At 48.8% G+C, this 19,496-nt stretch overlaps 1 protein-coding gene across 5 annotated transcripts in view; it reads left to right on the top strand.

Moving 5' to 3' along the window:
- RASAL1 (RAS protein activator like 1) overlaps positions 1-19,496 on the top strand; it is a 115,928-nt gene that overhangs the window by 72,157 nt on the left and 24,275 nt on the right. For 4 of the 5 annotated variants that reach the window (XR_014714218.1, XM_084648795.1, XM_084648796.1 and 1 more), the window contains exons 13-14: positions 1,167-1,359; positions 14,486-14,623. Coding sequence is in view for 4 of the 5 variants with exons in the window: in XM_084648795.1 (XP_084504921.1) it covers positions 1,167-1,359; positions 14,486-14,623 (331 nt within the window). In the remaining variant the exon portion in view is untranslated. The remainder of the gene's footprint in view (positions 1-1,166; positions 1,360-14,485; positions 14,624-19,496) is intronic. The other variant, XM_084648794.1, reaches the window with a different exon arrangement.

The raw sequence follows: 19,496 nt of genomic DNA, 5'->3' as shown, positions 1-19,496 counted from the left end.
AGTTGCTGGCTGACTCGTAGCCCGGTGTCTTGCTCCCTCTCAGGGTCAAAATAGCTTCTGATGATCCATGTGCCAGCCAGGTAGGAGGGGCCAGCTGCAAAGTCCTCTGGGGACAGGAATTGCTGGGGATCCCTGCTTTGAACTCTCAGAATGGACCGTGAAGATGAGGCAGGCCCAGGCAAGCCCTTTGAGTCTGAAGCCAGGATTTGCAGTGCCCAGCTTCGCTCTAAGCAAAGGGTCACTCTGACCAGGACTGCAGAGTGTACGCTGCAGGGCTGGGATTGGCTTTGGGAGCTCATTGTGCTGTAAATGTTAGGCACTAGCAAGACAAAGGGGTTTCCTGGCCTTGGAGCTGCTGCATGCTTGAACCTGGCTGCCAGGGAGCCCAATTCTTAGACCCAGGCTGGGTGTGTTTTGTGTCCACAGAATTCCCCCTTTCCAGAGCAGTGGGCTCCAGAAGACTACAATTTTTTTTTTTTAAAGAAAAGCCTGAATTTCAGAGGTGCCGAGTGTGTGCATGCATGCTGTGAGTGCTCAGCACCACTGGAAACACTGTTGCAAGGAAAATCTTCCAACCAAGACTACTTAGTGCAGTGCTGCCCTCCTCAGTCTGGAGCCTGAGACCCACTTTCTCAGATAGCAGCTCAGGTGCTCCCTTCAGGCATTAACACTGAAACCTAATCAGGGTGACCCAAATACCAGCTTGTTAACTATTTCACAGCTGATCATCTTTTTAGCTGAAGCATCCAGCTGATGTGCTTATCCCACAATTGCAAATTGCCTCCCCCATGCTCAACTATCCCCTCCCCCACTTTCCCCTACCTGAGAGTTATGCATGTCAATCCAAAAATCTGCAAGGCGAAAAAAAGCAAGGAGAGACATTTGATGTGGAATAGCCCAGGAGCCCCTGCGCTGACTTCAGTAGCCACCTCAATATTCCAGTCTGCAAAATCCTCCATTTAAAAGCAATGGACCTAAATCTGACATTGCAGCCTCTCAGCCTGCCATTTGCCGCACGAGTTTTCCACCGGGCCAAGACACGGAACGGCCCATGTCTCAAGGGGTAGCTTTGATTATATGCCAACAAAAGCAACAGTGCGAGAGAGCTAGTGCAAAGGCTCATGTGGATTTGTCGCTAATGTGCGTTTCTCTGGGTTTCTCTCCAGGAGGATTTCCTTCAAGGGCTCCCTGTCCAAGGCCCAGGTGCGGGAGAGCAGCCAGGAGCTCCTGAAGGGCTACCTGAGCGACATCATGGAGTCCATCATTGGCTCGGTGGAGAAGTGCCCCCCTATCGCGAGGGTGGCCTTCAAGCATCTGCACAAGCGGGTAGAGGAGCAGTTTCCAGAGGCGGAGCATGAGGTCAGAAAGTGGCACAGGGGGGTGAAGGGGAAAGGGGTCGGCAGGGAGAATTCCTCTGTAGGCAAACAAGGGCTCAGCCACAAACCATCATGGCGTGAAGAAGTCCTAGGGAATGGACTCTTTGCCTTCTAGCACCCTTCACCCTCACAACATACTGGCCACATGTGTCGTCGTCCACAGGCGCTGGCTTTCCAATGTGCCAGGTGGTGCTCAACCCCTGGCTCTGCCCCAGGCCCCCACCCCTTCCCTGCCTTTTCCCGCCCCAGTCCTCCCCCTCCCGCTCCCCCTAGCATGCTGCATCCTCGCTCCTCCTCTCCCCCCAGAGCCTCCTGCATGCTGTGAAACAGTAGATCGCGGTGGGTGGGAGGCATGGGGAGGGAGGGGGAGGCACTGATCGGCGGAGCCCCCCAGCGGACAGGAGGCGCCAGGGAAGGGACGGGGGAGCTGATGGAGGGCTGCTGGTGGGTGCTCAGCACCGCAATCTTTTCCCCCTGGGTGCTGCAGCCCCGGAGCACCGACAGCGTCGGCACCTGTATCTTTGTCCCCTTCTAATAGCCGGAGCCCGTAAGAGGATACCAGCCTGCTCTTGCTAAACTCGATGGGCTAGAGGAGGCTGTAGCTCAAGTGTTTTTGAGTTTTGATGCTACAGGGCCAGGCTTCAGCCCCCATTAAGGACCCAGCTGTGTGGTTGTTGCACTAGACTCTCAAAGCACTTCGACAGTGATGTTAGCCTCGCAATCTTCCCTGTCAAGTAGGTGAAGTGATTTGCCCAAGCTCAAAGCACTCAGCGGCAGGGCTAGGAAGGAACCCCAGGAGCCCTGTTTGCCATAACCTTTCGTGACTCCTGTTCATTTCGTTCCGGTGCCTTCCCCAATGAGCGCCTCACAGACTGTGCTAGCAGCCGGGCCCAGCCCTCCTTTCCCGGGGCCATCCGATGGGATCACAGAACAGGAGGTGCAGTTGACCTATTGCTGTCCTGTCCCCATGCTCCAGCCAGACTGCTCAGCAGGCTCTTTTCAATCCACTTGGAGCTGAGGGATGGTCGCTGTGGCTGGAGTTGGATCTGGGGGGAGGTGGGAGGTAGGTTCCCCAGGGACCTGCAGGAATTTGGAGAACCCACCCATGCTCCCCTGAATGGAGATGAGCTTCCATGCAGCAGCTGTGGTTTGTGGGCCGGATGCACTATAAAGCCTATAGAAGCTTGGGGGGAGGGCCTTGTTACCTGCATGAAACCATGCAATTACCTCTGCCTTTGAGAGAGCCCCACGGTTTCCGCCTGAGGAGTCAGCGAGCTGCTGAGCCTTCAATGCTACAGTTAGCTGGCCCCAAATCCAGTGTGGGGCTGCAAAGAGGGTGGGCAAGGAGGCTATCGGGGACAAAGGAACCGGGCCAGGATGATGCCTTTGTGGCAGGGGCAGCTGGGCATACCATGGGCAATCCTCTTCCAAGGCTTTCCATGGGCAACAGCGCTGTATCTCAGCCATGCAGTCCCCCTCGACACACACACCAGAAGTCACAATCCTCTGCTCGTGACATCACAGGAGCCAACTGTGATGTCACAAGGGAGGGTCATGACCTCATCCAGGGAAATAAATAGGGTGAGCAAGTGACATCTTGAATGGCAAAGGTTCTGTTTCTGTGCAAAAGGCCCAGCTAATAAAACCCTAGAAGAGATGCCAAGATAACAGATCTGACTGGGAGAATGTCTCCAGGAAAGTTTATTTTTCAGGGCTGTTTCCCCTTTTACCTGGGAGTGTCTGTATGATTGTGGTGCATGTGACTGATGTCTGGTGTACTGTCCCTAAAAATGTATCCAAACGCTGCCTTGTGTGCAAAGAAAAGCAGGAATGCCCAGTGGTTAGGGCAGTAGTATGGGAGTTTGACCTGGGTTCAAATCCCTGCTCTGGCACAGACTTCCAGTGTGACCTTGGGCAAGGCACTTATTCTCTCTGGGCTTCAATTTCCATCTGCCCAATGGGGATAACCTCTTGCCTCCCAGGGGTCTTATGAGGATACATGCATTATAGAATCATAGGCTGACTGGAGGGGACCGTGATAGGTCATCTAGTCCAGTCCCCTTCAGGACTAAGTGGTATTTAGACCATTCCTGATAGGAGTTGTCTAACCTGCTCTTTAAAATCTTTAATGACGGAGATTCAACAACCTCCCTTTTATTCCACTGCGTAACCACCCTGACAGTTAGGAAGTTTTTCCTAATGTCCAACCTAAACCATCCTTGCCCCAAATTAAGCCCATTGCTTCTTGTCCTATCCTTAGAGGTTAACGGGAACAATTTTTCACCTTCTTCCTTGTAACAACCTTTTATGTCCATGAAAACTGTTATGTCCCCTCTCAGTCTTCTCTTCTCCAGACTAAACCAACCCAGTTTTTTCAATTTTCCCTCAGAGGTCATGTTTTCTAGACCTTTAATAATTTTTGTTGCTCTTTTCTGGCCTTTTTCCAATTTGTCCACATCTTTCCTGAAATGTGGCACCCAGAACTGGACACAATACTCCAGCTGAGGCCTAATCAGTGCGGAGTAGAGAGGAAGAATTACTTCTTGTGTCTTGCTTACAACACTCCTGCTAATACAGCCCAGAATGTTGTTTGCTTTTTTTGCAACACTGTTACACTTCTGACTCATATTTAGCTTGTGATCCACTATAACTAGGGCGCTATCAAATTCACAGTCCATTTTGGTCAATTTCAATTTTTAAAAATGGTAAATTTCATGATTTCAGACATTTAAATTTTAGGTGTTTTAACTGTAGGGGTCCTGACCCAACTCCGAAGGAAGCAGGGCAGAAGTAAGGGTGGCGTGATATGGAATTGCCACCCTTACTTCTGCGCTGCACTGCCTACAGAGCTGGGCACCTGGTCAGCAGCCGCCGCTCTCCAGCCACCCAGCTCTGAAGTCAGCGCAGAAGGAAGAGTGGCGATACTGCGATACCCCCAACAGTAACCTGGGAACCTCCGCCCCTCCTCGCGATGACCCTCTTTTGGATTGGAACCTTCAGCCTGAGAAACCCTGGTCCGTATAGTATAGGGTAAAAGTATATAAAAACCAAAGACCAGATTTCACAGTCCATGATGCGTTTTCATGGCCATGAATTTGGTGGGGCCCTAACTATAACCCACAGATCCCTTTCCTCAGTAGTCCTTCCTAGGCAGTCATTTCCCATTTTGTAGGTGTGCAACTGATCGTTCCGTTGGAAGCAGGGGGGCTGGAACAGTGTGTACAGTGGGGGAGGGGAGGGGGAGGCGAGAGCCATTGAACCAAACTGCGAACCCTGGATATGGTGGAAACCACTTCATGCCAGGGGGTGCAGCAGCCCCCCCAGCACTTGTAGTTGCAGCACCTATGCTTCTAAGGGGAGCACTTTGCATTTGTCTTTATTGAATTTCATTCTGTTTACTTCAGACCATTTCTCCAGTTTGTCCAGATCATTTTGAATTTTAATCCTGTCCTGCAACCCTCCCAGCTTGGTATCGTCCGCAGACTTTAGCAGTGTACTCTCTATGCCATTATTTACATCTTTGATTCATAGATACATAGATATATAGGTCAGAAGGGACCATTATGATCATCTAGTCTGACCTCCTGCACAACGCATATCTTGATGAAGATATTGAACAGAAACGGACACAGAACTGATCCCTGAGGGACCCCACTTGCTATGCCCTTCCAGCTTGACTGTGAACCATTGATAACTGTTTTTGCCAACCAGTTATGCACTCACCTTATCTAGGTTGTATTTCCCTAGTTTGTTTATGAAAAGGTATTGAGAGACAATATCAAAGCATAAAAACAGCCAGACTGGGTCAGACCAAAGGTCCATCTAGCTCAGTATCCTGTCTTCTGACAGTGGCCAATGGCAGGTGCCTCAGAGGGAATGAACAGAACAGGTCCTTATCAAGTGATCCATCCCCTGTCGCCCATTCCCAGCGTTTGGCAAACACTGAAGTCAAGATATACCACATCTACTGCTTTCCACTTATCCACAAGGCTTATTACCTTTTTTGTTCTTAATAAATCCATGCTGTCTGTTACTTATCACCTTATTATCTTCTAGATGATTGCAAATTGATTGCTTAATTATTTGCTCCATTATCTTTCTGATACGGAAGTTAAGATGACTGGTCTGTAATTCCCCGGGTTGTTCTTATTTCCCTTTTTATAGATTGGCACTATAGTTGCCCTTTTCTAGTCTTCTAGAATCTCTCCCGTCTTCCATGACTTTTCAAAGATAAATGTTAATGGCTCAGATATCGCCTCAGTCAGCTCCTTGAGTATTCTAGGATGCATTTCATCAGTCCCTGGTGTCTTGAAGACATCTAACTTCTCTAAGTAATTTTTAATTTATTCTTTCCCTATTTTAGCCTCTGATTGTACCTCATTTTCACCAGCATTCACGACATCAGATGTTCAATGGCTACTAAACTTTTTGGTGAAAACCGAAACAAAAAAATAATTTAGCACGTTGCCATTTCTATATTTTCTGTTATAGTTCCCCTCCCCCACCCTCATTGAGTAATGGGTCTATCCTGTCCTTGGTCTTCCTCTTGCTTCTAATGTATTTGTAGAAAGTTTTCTTGTTACCCTTTATGTCTCTAGCTAGTTTAATCTCATTTTGTGCGTTGACCTTTCTAATTTTGTCCCCACATACTTGTATTATTTGTTTATATTTATCCTTTGTAATTTGACCTAGTTTCCACTTTTTGTAGGGCTCTTTTTTGAGTTTCAGATCATTGACGATCTCCTGGTTAAGCCAGGGTGTTCTCTTGCCATACTTCCTATCTTTCCTACGTAGTGGGATAGTTTGCTCTTGTGCCCTTAATAATGCCTCTTTGAAAAACTGACAACTCTCCTGAAATGTTTTTGCCTTAGATTTGCTTCCCATGGGATCTTACCTACCAACTCCCTGAGTTTGCTAATGTCTGCCTTCTTGAAATCCAGTGTCTTTCTCATGCTGTTTTCCCTCCTGTCATTCCTTAGGGTATGTCTACACTGGCAGAATTCCAGCGCCGGCAGTTCCAGAGAGCGCTGAAGGGACACTGCTGTTGTGTGTTCACACTGTCAGCTGCCTGTGCAATAGTATGTTCACACTTGTATCACTTGCAGCGGTATTCGGAGGGGTGCACTCTGGGCAGCTGTCCCACAGAGCATCTCTTCCTCTTCTGCCGCTAAGAGTTGTGGGAAGACGGAGGGGTCGCGGGGCATCCTGGGTCCTGTCCCAATGCCCCGTGATGCATGGCTTCGCATCCCAGCAATCCCTGTGCTTCCATCTGCATTCGGTGCCATCTTTCAGTGGTTTGTGTACTGCGCGCTCTGCCTCTGCAGTCTGCAGGAATGGATCCCGCACTGTTGACCAATATGCTGCTCGCTCTGACTAACATGTCACGAGTGGCAGTGGAGTTATTCCTTAAACTACAAAGGCAAGAGGAGTTCGACATTGATCTCGCCACGTGTAGTAGCTACAACACGAGATTGCTTGTGGCATTCATGGAGGTGCTGACCACTGTGGAACGCTGCTTTTGGGCTCGGGAACGAAGCACTGAGTGGTGGGATCACATCGTCATGCACATCTGGGATGATGAGCAGTGGCTGGAGAGTGTTCGGATGAGGAAAGCCACATTCATGGAACTGTGTGATGAGCTCATCCCAGCCCTGAGGCACAAGGACACGAGAATGAGAGCTGCCCGGCCATTGGAGAAGCGCGTGGCAATTTCACTGTTGAAGGTGGCTACTTCAGACTGCTACTGATCGGTCACTAACCAGTTCGGAGTGGGAAAGTCGACCATTGGACTCGTGTTGACAGAAGTGTGTAGGGCCATTAATTGCATCCTGCTCCGAAAAATTGTGATTCTGGGCAACGTGTGTGACATTGTGGATGGTTTTGCATAGTGGATGGCTTCCCAAACTGCGGAGGGGCGATAGATGGCATGCATATTCCAATTCTGGCACCAGACCATGTAGCCACTGAGTACATTAATCAGAAGGGGAATTTCTGTATGGTTCTCCAGGCACTTGTGGATCACCATGGGTGTTTCACGGACATTAACGCAGGCTGGTCCATGCATCTTTCGGAACACTGGCTTGCAAAGCTGCAAGCTGGGACTTTCTTCCTGGACCAGAAGATCACTCTAGGGGAAGTCGAAATGTCCACTGTGATCCTGGGAGACCCTGCCTACCTCTTAATCCCGTGGTTTATGAAGCCATACACAGGGCACCTTGACAGCAGCAAGGAGCAGTTCAACAACAGGCTGAGCAAGTGCAGAATGACTGTTGAGTGTGCCGTTTAAAGGCCTGCTGATGATGCCTGTATGGGAAGCTGGACCTAGCGGATGACAATATCCCTATGCTTATAGCCGCGTTCTGTACGCTCCATAATATTTGTGGAGGGAAGGGTGATGGCTTCACTTAGGGTTGGACTGCTGAGGCTCAGTGAAGGGAGGCTGAATGTGAACAGCCGGAGACCAGGGCTATTAGAGGGGTGCAGTGCGGGGCCATAAGGATCAGGGGTGCCTTGAGACAGCAATTTGAAGCTGAAATCCACTAATATTTGTTGCTGTTCTCGGGAGTGCAGTGCTTGTAATGCTAGGAGGTGATTGTGATTGGTGCAGATGATGCACTATGAAGGTTTAAGAAAATTGCCTGTTACTTTGCAGGGCTCTGTTTGCCTTCAATTAATGGAATAAAGATTGCTTTCAACCCAACACTAATATTTATTAAAAAACAACAACCGGAGGAGAGAGACAAACAAAAAAAACACATCAGCACGGTGGGGGATGGGGGAAGGGAGGGTCCCAGGAGGAGGTGGGGTTCCAGGATTGTTAAAGATGTGTGTATGCCCAGAGATCATATCCAACCTTCTCCTTTGGAGTACAGTGCAGCGAGTACTGTACTTCAGCAGGGAGAAACTGCAGCGGGACGGGTGTTGAGTGCAGTGGGTAGTGGGAGTCCGCAGGGCTGGACTGTGATGGGGCAGGAGTGGAATGCTGCGGGTACGGACTGGAGCCAGGAGGTTGATAAGTGTGTTGGTGGTGTCTGGGGGGTGCGTGGGAAAGAGTTTTGCGACAGCGGCTGCAGGGGAAGGCGGGCGGGCAGCTGATTGGTTTGCAGTGCTAGTAGCACCTGGAGTGTGTCTGCTTGGCGCGCCATAACATTCAATAGCTGCTCCGTGGCTTCCTTCTGGTGCGCCGTGTTCTCCTTTCGGTCCCTCTTCTCGCTGTCCCGCCACTACTTCAGTTCTTGTTTTTCGGCCGCAGAGTGCATCATGACATCACGCAGAAAGTTCTCTTTAGTTCTTTGTGGCTGCTTTCTAATTCTGTGCAGCTTTTCAGCCGGTGATAACAAAGAGGGAGGCTGGGCTCCCAAGGTCTTATCTATTAAGCCAAAGTGCAACATTTTACAGAAGCCGCATTGTTTGCAACACACAGACCGCTGATTCAGTGATTTAAAACACCTTCTGAAATAAAAAATTGTCTCCAATACATTCCAAGAACTTGTTGGATAATCTGTGCCTTGCTGGGTTGTTTTCCCAAGAGATGTCTGGGGAGTTGAAGTCCCCCATCACCGCCAAGTCCTGGGCTTCAGATGATTTTGTTAGTTGTTTAAAAAAAACCTCCTCCACCTCTTCTTCCTGGCTAGGGGGTCTGTAGTAGACCCCGACCGTGACCTCACCCTTGGTTTTTACCCCTTTTATCCTGACCCAGAGATTTTCAACAAGTCTGTCTCCTATTTTATCTTAAAGTCGGTCCAAGTGTATACGTTTTTAACATAGAAGACAACACCTCCTGCCTTTTCCCCCTGCCTGTCCTTCCTGAGCAAGCTGTACCCTTCTGTACCAATATTCCAGTCCAGTCTCTGTGATGGCAGCTATGTCATAGCTGTATTTATTAACTAGTATTTCAAGTTCTTCCTGCTTATTCCCCATACTTCTCACATTAGTATACAGACATAAGATACTGATTTGATTTTCTCCCTGTGTTCTTTCTGGTCTTTCCCTTATCCCTGCTATAATGGCCCATGTTCCCCACAGTCTCCGACCCATCTCCTAGGTCTCCATGTTTTGGACTTACCTGTGGGCTTCTGTCACCTGCCGTCATTGAACCTAGATTAAAACCCTTCTCACTAGGTTAGCCAGTCTGTATCCAAATACGCTCTTCCCCTTCCTCGATAGGTGGACCCCATCTCTGCTTATCAGTCCTTCCTGGAACAGCATCCCCTGGTCAAGGAAGCCAAAGCCCCCCTGGCAACACCATCTTCACAGCCAGGCATTCATCTCCAGGATGTATCTGTCTGTGCCTGGGCCCCCTACCCTTGACCGGAAGGATCATAGAATCATAGAATCATAGAATATCAGGGTTGGAAGGGACCCCAGAAGGTCATCTAGTCCAACCCCCTGCTCAAAGCAGGACCAATTCCCATTTAAATCATCCCAGCCAGGGCTTTGTCAAGCCTGACCTTAAAAACCTCTAAGGAAGGAGATTCTACCACCTCCCTAGGTAACGCATTCCAGTGTTTCACCACCTTCTTAGTGAAAAAGTTTTTCCTAATATCCAATCTAAACCTCCCCCACTGCAACTTGAGACCATTACTCCTCGTTCTGTCATCTGCTACCATTGAGAACAGTCTAGAGCCATCCTCTTTGGAACCCCCTTTCAGGTAGTTGAAAGCAGCTATCAAATCCCCCCTCATTCTTCTCTTCTGCCGGCTAAACAATCCCAGCTCCCTCAGCCTCTCCTCATAAGTCATGTGTTCCAGACCCCTAATCATTTTTGTTGCCCTTCGCTGGACTCTCTCCAATTTATCCACATCCTTCCTGTAGTGTGGGGCCCAAAACTGGACACAGTACTCCAGATGAGGCCTCACCAATGTCGAATAGAGGGGAACGATCACGTCCCTCGATCTGCTCGCTATGCCCCTACTTATACACCCCAAAATGCCATTGGCCTTCTTGGCAACAAGGGCACACTGCTGACTCATATCCAGCTTCTCGTCCACTGTCACCCCTAGGTCCTTTTCCGCAGAACTGCTGCCTAGCCATTCGGTCCCTAGTCTGTAGCTGTGCATTGGGTTCTTCCGTCCTAAGTGCAGGACCCTGCACTTATCCTTATTGAACCTCATCAGATTTCTTTTGGCCCAATCCTCCAATTTGTCTAGGTCCTTCTGTATCCTATCCCTCCCCTCCAGTGTATCTACCACTCCTCCCAGTTTAGTATCATCCGCAAATTTGCTGAGAGTGCAATCCACACCATCCTCCAGATAATTTATGAAGATATTGAACAAAACCGGCCCCAGGACCGACCCTTGGGGCACTCCACTTGATACCGGCTGCCAACTAGACATGGAGCCATTGATCACTACCCGTTGAGCCCGACAATCTAGCCAGCTTTCTACCCACCTTATAGTGCATTCATCCAGCCCATACTTCCTTAACTTGCTGACAAGAATACTGTTGGAGACCGTGTCAAAAGCTTTGCTAAAGTCAAGAAATAATACATCCACTGCTTTCCCTTCATCCACAGAACCAGTAATCTCATCATAAAAGGCAATTAAATTAGTCAGGCATGACCTTCCCTTGGTGAATCCATGCTGGCTGTTCCTGATCATTTTCCTCTCATGCAAGTGCTTCAGGATTGATTCTTAGAGGACCTGCTCCATGATTTTTCCAGGGACTGAGGTGAGGCTGACTGGCCTGTAGTTCCCAGGATCCTCCTTCTTCCCTTTTTTAAAGATTGGCACTACATTAGCCTTTTTCCAGTCATCCGGGACTTCCCCGGTTCGCCACGAGTTTTCAAAGATAATGGCCAATGGCTCTGCAATCACAGCCGCCAATTCCTTCAGCACTCTCGGATGCAACTCGTCCGGCCCCATGGACTTGTGCATGTCCAGCTTTTCTAAATAGTCCCTAACCACCTCTATCTCCACAGAGGGCTGGCCATCTCTTCCCCATTTTGTGATGCCCAGCGCAGCAGTCTGGGAGCTGACCTTGTTAGTGAAAACAGAGGCAAAAAAAGCATTGAGTACATTAGCTTTTTCCACATCCTCTGTCACTAGGTTGCCTCCCTCATTCAGTAAGGGGCCCACACTTTCCTTGGCTTTCTTCTTGTTGCCAACGTACCTGAAGAAACCCTTCTTGTTACTCTTAACATCTCTGGCTAGCTGCAGCTCCAGGTGCGATTTGGCCCTCCTGATATCATTCCTACATGCCCGAGCAATATTTTTATACTCTTCCCTGGTCATATGTCCAACCTTCCACTTCTTGTAAGCTTCTTTTTTATGTTTAAGATCCGCTAGGATTTCACCATTAAGCCAAGCTAGTCGCCTGCCATATTTACTATTCTTTCGACTCATCGGGATGGTTTGTTCCTGTAACTTCAACAGGGATTCCTTGAAATACAGCCAGCTCTCCTGGACTCCTTTCCCCTTCAAGTTAGTCCCCCAGGGGATCCTGGCCATCCGTTCCCTGAGGGAGTCGAAGTCTGCTTTTCTGAAGTCCAGGGTCCGTATCCTGCTGCTTACCTTTCTTCCCTGCGTCAGGATCCTGAACTCAACCAACTCATGGTCACTGCCTCCCAGATTCCCATCCACTTTTGCTTCCCCCACTAATTCTACCCGGTTTGTGAGCAGCAGGTCAAGAAAAGCGCCCCCCTAGTTGGCTCCTCTAGCACTTGCGCCAGGAAATTGTCCCCTACGCTTTCCAAAAACTTCCTGGATTGTCTATGCACCGCTGTATTGCTCTCCCAGCAGATATTAGGAAAATTAAAGTCACCCATGAGAATCAGGGCATGCGATCTAGTAGCTTCCGTGAGCTTCCGAAAGAAAGCCTCATCCACCTCATCCCCCTGGTCCGGTGGTCTATAGCAGACTCCCACCACTACATCACTCTTGTTGCACACACTTCTAAACTTAATCCAGAGACACTCAGGTTTTTCTGCAGTTTTGTACCGGAGCTCTGAGCAGTCATACTGCTCCCTTACATACAGTGCTACTCCCCCACCTTTTCTGCCCTGCCTGTCCTTCCTGAACAGTTTATAACCATCCATGACAGTACTCCAGTCATGCGAGTTATCCCACCAAGTCTCTGTTATTCCGATCACGTCATAGTTCCTTGACATCACCAGGACCTCCAGTTCTCCCTGCTTGTTTCCAAGGCTTTGTGCATTTGTATATAAGCACTTGAGATAACCTGTTGATCGCCCCTCATTCCCAGTATGAGGCAGGAGCCCTCCCCTCACAGACATTCCTGCCTGTGCTTCCTCCCGGTATCCCGCTTTCCCACTTACCTCAGGGCTTTGGTCTCCTTCCCCCGGTGAACCTAGTTTAAAGCCCTCCTCACTAGGTTAGCCAGCCTGCTGGCAAAGATGCTCTTCCCTCTCTTCGTAAGATGGAGCCCGTCTCTGCCCAGCACTCCTCCTTCATGGAACACCATCCCATGGTCAAAGAATCCAAAGCCTTCTCTCTGACACCACCTGCATAGCCATTCGTTGACTTCCACGATTCGACGGTCCCTACCTAGGCCTTTTCCTTCCACGGGGAGGATGGGCGAGAACACCACTTGCGCCTCCAACTCCTTTATCCTTCTTCCCAGAGCCACATAGAGAACATCACCTGCACCCCCAACTCCTTCACCCTCCCTCCCAGAACCCTGTAGTCACTGATGATCTGCTCAGGATTGTACCTCACAGTAACATTAGTGCTCACATAGAATCATAGAATATCAGGGTTGGAAGGGACCTCAGGAGGTCATCTAGTCCAACCCCCTGCTCAAAGCAGGACCAATCGCCAATTTTTTAATTTTTTATTGCCCCAGATCCCTAAATGGCCCCCTCAAGGATTGAACTCACAACCCTGGGTTTAGCGGGCCAATGCTCAAACCACTGAGCTATCCCCTCCCCCCACATGGATGAGAAGTATAAAGTAGTAGTCAGAGGGCCGGATGATCCTTGACAATCCCTCCATAATGTCTCAGATACGGGCCCCTGGCAGGCAGCATGCCTCCTGGGATGCCATGTCAGGGCGACAGATGGGTGCCTCTGTCCTCCTCAGAAGAGAGTCATCAATCACCACTACCCTACGTTTCCTCCTGGGAGTGGTGGCTGCAATCCTCCCAGCCTTGTGGGTACATGGCTTCTCCTTCTCCACCTTTGAGGGTGGCTCCTCATGGCTTGTTACCAGGGCAGCATAACAGTTCATCATTATGTTGAGTGGGTTGGGAGTAGGGGTGGAGCGCTGCCTTCTGCCAGAAGTAACCAGAGCCAGTGTCCTTCCTGTGACAGAGCCATATCCTCCTCCCCCAGTGGTGTGACAGCAGTCATCTGTAGCTGAATAGCTTCCTCAGCCTTGGGTGTCTCCACGTGAATACTCACAATGAACTCCTCAGCCAAGCCAGCTCCCCTGTAGCTCTCCCACCTGCTTCCTGAGAGATTCCATCAGTAGGCATCTTGCACACTAGACGGTCCCTCCAGCCTGGCTCTCAGAGTGGGAAACGAAAGCCACAGTCTCTGCAAATCCAGACCAGGATCTGGGTAGAGGCCTCCCTGGCTAGGTTCTCTGTCTGGGTACAGGTGCAGGTGGAGGAGATAGGAGTAGCTCTGGCGAGGCAGCACTTCCGAACCATTATATTACGTCTCCCTTTCCAACTCCCCTGTTCTCTAGCTCCCTGGGTCGCTTAGCCTCTGGCTTTTAAGCCTGCTCTCCTAGGTCAGCCCTACCCCCTCATTAATCACAGGGGAGAGGGATCACAAAGCTGGTTGAGGCTGATCAAGGATGATCCAGGGAACCAAGGCTCAGAGAACAAAGGCCCCAGACCCACAATCCCAAATGACCAACTATCGCTGGTGAAGGCACTCAGATGCTATAGTAATGGAGCCATATTACACACACTGGATAGATTTTGTTCTCCATGTTGCTCCCACATATTTCTGAGGAGATGCACATGACGTCCTCTCTCTCTCTCTCTCTCTCTCAAGTATACTTGACTTGTGTTCTTTGTTGTTTACCTAAATCTAAACCAAAGTCCAACTTAGACTGCAAGCCAGCAGTTACTCTTTGCTCATGGAATGATGTTTTGGAGGGTGGCTGCTGATGCTGGTGGTTGAAATTCTGATCCTTTCTTAGGATGTGAAGTACATTGCCATCAGTGGGTTCTTATTCCTCCGCTTCTTCGCTCCTGCCATCTTGACACCAAAGCTGTTCAACCTCCGTGACCAGCACGCCGACACCCGGACCAGCCGCACACTTTTGCTGTTGGCCAAGGTACCCAGCAGGGTGAAAGGGTGTGGGAGGAGGGGGGAACCTCCTGCTTTGTGCTGAGTTTTCATGCTGTTTGACTGCTTGTCTGATCCCTGTGAGGCATTGCTGTAACATGTCAGAGTGCCTCGGATAGCACCCTCTCTTAGTGGAGAAATCCACAGAGGGCAAAATAAGCCCAAATCTTGTGGGCAGGGTTCTCAGCTGGTGTGAATCAGCAATGGTTTCAGTGGAACTATGCCAATTTGGAAGATCTGGCCAAGACATCCCTTATGTCAAGTTGTGACTTGATTCCAGTCTCTAAGTACCGTCACGGAGAGAAGATTCCTGGATCCTTCATGGATTCTAAAGGGTTATTTAAGGTAGCGGAGAAAGGAGAGCAAGAACCAATGGATGGAAGCTCAATCCAGACTACTTCACATTAGAAATTAGGCACCAATGTTTAACAGTGAGGGCAATTAACCATTGGAACAAACTGCCAAGGGAAGTGGTGGATCCTCCATCTCTGGCTGTCTTCGAATGCAGCCTCGCTGCCTCTCTGGAAGTTGCTTTAGCCAAACCCAACTTACTGGACTCAAGACAGGGGTAACTGGGTGAAATGTAAAGGCTGTGATCTACAAGAGGGTAGACTCAATCTGATGGTCCCTTCTGGCCCTAAATTCCATGACTCTCTTAAAAGAGGAACTCCTTGTGTCATAGCGAGCCGTCAAACCTGACAGTGCCGTATATAATCAACCATCTAGCTGCAGATAAAGGCCTGGTCCAGCGCCCGTTCAAAACAAAGGAACGGCTATGGTGGCCATTGCATTAGGCCACCAGAGAAGTTATCCAAATGGGGGGCAAAATGAGCCCTGCCTGGGTGCAGGGGCAGAGAGAGTTAGCCACAGCTGGGGTATTTCTTAGCATTCTGCAGATGCTTGTTCTGCAGGACGCCCGTGGATGGCTGGGATCCCTGGCCTGCTGGGTCTGTACTGGGGCCTGGACCATCCCAGCAGCCTGACAGCTGGTCGCACTCACTGACCAGCACATCTGTGGGGAAGGTGCAGTGATTAGATGTGGTGGTGATTTCTTGGTGGAAAGTGTTTTACATCTTTTGGGGCAGACCCTCAGCCTGTGTAAACTAGTGTAGACACATTGAACTCACTGGGATGGTGCTGGGCTGGGCCAGCCAAGGAGCTGACCCATTGTTTTAATCACTGCATCGAGGTGGAAGAAAGAAGTGCTGTGTTTGGGAGGCCCATGCCCCACTGCAATCTGGAGCTGCCCCACCCTGTGGGCTGGAGAAACCCCAGTGTTTGCCCCGGTGTTTTAAGGCCCAGTTGGGTTGACCCTGTTGCTGAGCTGCCAACATGGGCTGAGTGAGCTCACATGAACCTCAATCACCCTGCCCTCCGTGAGGCCTCCCAGGAAGGACCCCCCGCCCCCAGGCCAGCTCCCTCTTACACACAGTCAAATCCGCTCTGGCTTGCCTGTGATTGGCAGCTCAGCTGTGCCAGTGACAGGGTGGGGGCTAGCACCCCCGCATGCTGGATTGGGGCAGGGAGAGAGGTGGGGCAGGGGATGCTATCCAAGGCCAGACAGGCCCTTTGTGACCACTGTCTCACCTAGGCCATATTACTTCCACGCCATAACCCCAGACAGATCTTTTTAAACAACATCCAACCCTGATCTAAAAATTGCAAGTGATGGAGAATCCGCCCAACCCTCGATAAATTGTTCCCATGATCAGTTACCCCAAGGAGAGGGAGTGAATGTTCCAGAGAATGAAGGAAGGTGGCAGCGGGGCGTGGGGGAGATGTAGGGAGGGATGAGAGGGGAGGGTGATGTGAGGGAAAGGAGAGAGGAGAAGGAAAGAAGTGGGGGAGTAGGAGAACATAAGAACGTAAGAATGGCCATACTGGATCAGACCAAAGGTCCATCTCGCCCAGTATCCTGTCTTCTGACAGTGGCCAATGCCAGGTGCCCCAGCTTCTGGCAATCAGAGGCTAGGGACACTATCCCTGCCCATCCTGGCTAATAGTCATTGATGGACTTATCCTCCATGAACTTATCTAGTTCTTTTTTGAACCCTGTTATAGTCTTGGCCTTCATAACATCCTCTGGCAAAGAGTTCCACAGGTTAACTGTGCGTTGTGTGAAGAAATATTTCCTTTTGTTTGTTTTAAACCTACTGCTTATTCATTTCATTTGATGACCCCTGGTCCTTGTGTTATAAGAAGGAATAAAAAACACTTCCTTATTTACTGTCTCCACACCAGTCATGATTTTATAGACCTCTATCATATCCCTCCCTGATCGTCTCTTTTCCAAGCTGAAAAGTCCAGTCTTATTAATCTCTCCCCATACAGAAGTCATTCCATACTCCTAATAATTTTTGTTGCCCTTTTCTGAACCTTTTCCAATTCCAAAATATCTTTTCTGAGATGGGAGGCCACATCTGCACACAGTATTCAAGAAGTGGACATACCATGGATTTATATAGATGCCATATGATATTTTCTGTCTTATTATCTATCCCTTCCTTAATGATTCCCAACATTGTGTTCACTTTTTTGACTGCCGCTGCACACTGAGTGGATGTTTTCAGAGAATTATTCACAGTGACTCTTTCCTGAGTGATAACAGCTAATTTAGACCCCATCATTTTATATGTATAGTTGGGATTATGTTTTCCAATGTACATTACTTTGCATTTATCGACATTGAATTTCATCTGCCATTTTGTTGCCTAGTCACCCCGTTTTGTGAGATCCTTTTGTAGCTCTTCGCAGTCTGCCTGGGACTTAACTATCTTGAGAAGTTTTGTATCATCTGCAAATTTTGCCACATCACTCTTTACCCCTTTTCCCAGATCATTTATGAATATGTTAAATAGGACTGAGCCCAATACAGACCCCTGGGGGACACCACTATTTACCTCTCTCCATTCTGAAAACTGACCATTTATTCCTACCCCTTGTTTCCTGTCTTTTAACCAGTTACCGATCCATGAGAGAACCTTCCCTATTGTCCATGACAGTTTACTTTGCGTAAGAGCCTTTGGTGAGGGACCTTGTCAAAGGCTTTCTAGAAATCTAAGTACACTATAGCCACTGGATCCCCCTTGTCCACATGCTTGTTGACCCCCTCAAAGAATTCTAGTAGATTGGTGAGGCATGATTTCCCTTTACAAAAAACATGCTGACTCTTCCCCAACAAATTATGTTAATCCATGTGTCTGACAATTTTGTTCTTTACTATAGTTTCAACTAGTTTGCCTGTTACTGAAGTCAGGCTTGCCGGCCTCTAATTGCCAGGATCACCTCTGGAGCCCTCTTTAAAAATTGGCATCACATTAGCTATCCTCCCGTCATTTGGTACAGAAGCTGGTTTAAATGATAGGTTACAGACTACAGTTAGTAGTTCTACAATTTCACATTTGAGTTCCTTCAGAACTCTTGGGTGATACCATCTGGTCCTGGTGACTTATTACTGTTTAGTTTATCAATTTGTTCAAAAACCTCCTCTAATGACACCTCAATCTGGGACAGTTCCTCAGATTTGTCACCTAAAAAGAATGGCTCAGGTTTGGGAATCTCCCTCACATCCTCAGCTGTGAATACCAATGCAAAGAATTCATTTAGTTTCTCCGCAATGGCCTTATCACCCTTGAGTCCTTTAGCATCTCGGTTGTCCAGTGGCCCCACTGGTTGTTCAGCAACTTCCTGCTTCTGATGTACTTAAAAAAATTTTTGCTATTACTTTTTGAGTCTTTAGCTAGCTGTTCTTCAAATTCTTTTTTGGCCTTCCTCATTGTATTTTTACACTTCATTTGCCAATGTTTATGCTCCTTTCTATTTTCCTCACTAGGATTTAACTTCCACTTTTTAAAGGCTGCCTTTTTGCCTCTCACTGCTTCCTTTACTTTGCGGTTTAGCTACCGTGGCACATTTTGGTTCTCTTACTATGGTTTGTAATTTGGGGTATACATTTAAATTGAGCCTCTATTATGGTGTCTTTAAAAAGTTTCCATGCAGCTTGCAGGGACTTCACCAAGGGAAGGTCATGCCTGACTAATCTAATCGCCTTTTATGATGAGATTACTGGTTCTGTGGATGAAGGGAAAGCAGTGGATGTATTGTTTCTTGACTTTAGCAAAGCTTTTGACACGGTCTCCCACAGTATTCTTGTCAGCAAGTTAAGGAAGTCTGGGCTGGATGAATGCACTATAAGGTGGGTAGAAAGCTGGCTAGATTGTCGGGCTCAACGGGTAGTGATCAATGGCTCCATGTCTAGTTGGCAGCCGGTATCAAGTGGAGTGCCCCAAGGGTCGGTCCTGGGGCCGGTTTTGTTCAATATCTTCATAAATGATCTGGAGGATGGTGTGGATTGCACTCTCAGCAAATTTGCAGATGATACTAAACTGGGAGGAGTGGTAGATACACTGGAGGGGAGGGATAGGATACAGAAGGACCTAGACAAATTGGAGGATTGGGCCAAAAGAAATCTGATGAGGTTCAATAAGGATAAGTGCAGGGTCCTGCACTTAGGACGGAAGAACCCAATGCACAGCTACAGACTAGGGACCGAATGGCTAGGCAGCAGTTCTGCGGAAAAGGACCTAGGGGTGACAGTGGACGAGAAGCTGGATATGAGTCAGCAGTGTGCCCTTGTTGCCAAGAAGGCCAATGGCATTTTGGGGTGTATAAGTAGGGGCATAGTGAGCAGATCGAGGGACGTGATCGTTCCCCTCTATTCGACATTGGTGAGGCCTCATCTGGAGTACTGTGTCCAGTTTTGGGCCCCACACTACAGGAAGGATGTGGATAGATTGGAGAGAGTCCAGCGAAGGGCAACAAAAATGATTAGGGGTCTGGAACACATGACTTATGAGGAGAGG

This window comes from Lepidochelys olivacea, assembly GCF_965140295.1.
Source record: "Lepidochelys olivacea isolate rLepOli2 genome assembly, chromosome: 15".
NCBI lineage: Eukaryota > Metazoa > Chordata > Testudines > Cheloniidae > Lepidochelys > Lepidochelys olivacea.
Note: the sequence above shows the minus strand (reverse complement) of the source record. Positions and strands in the feature narration are given on the sequence as shown.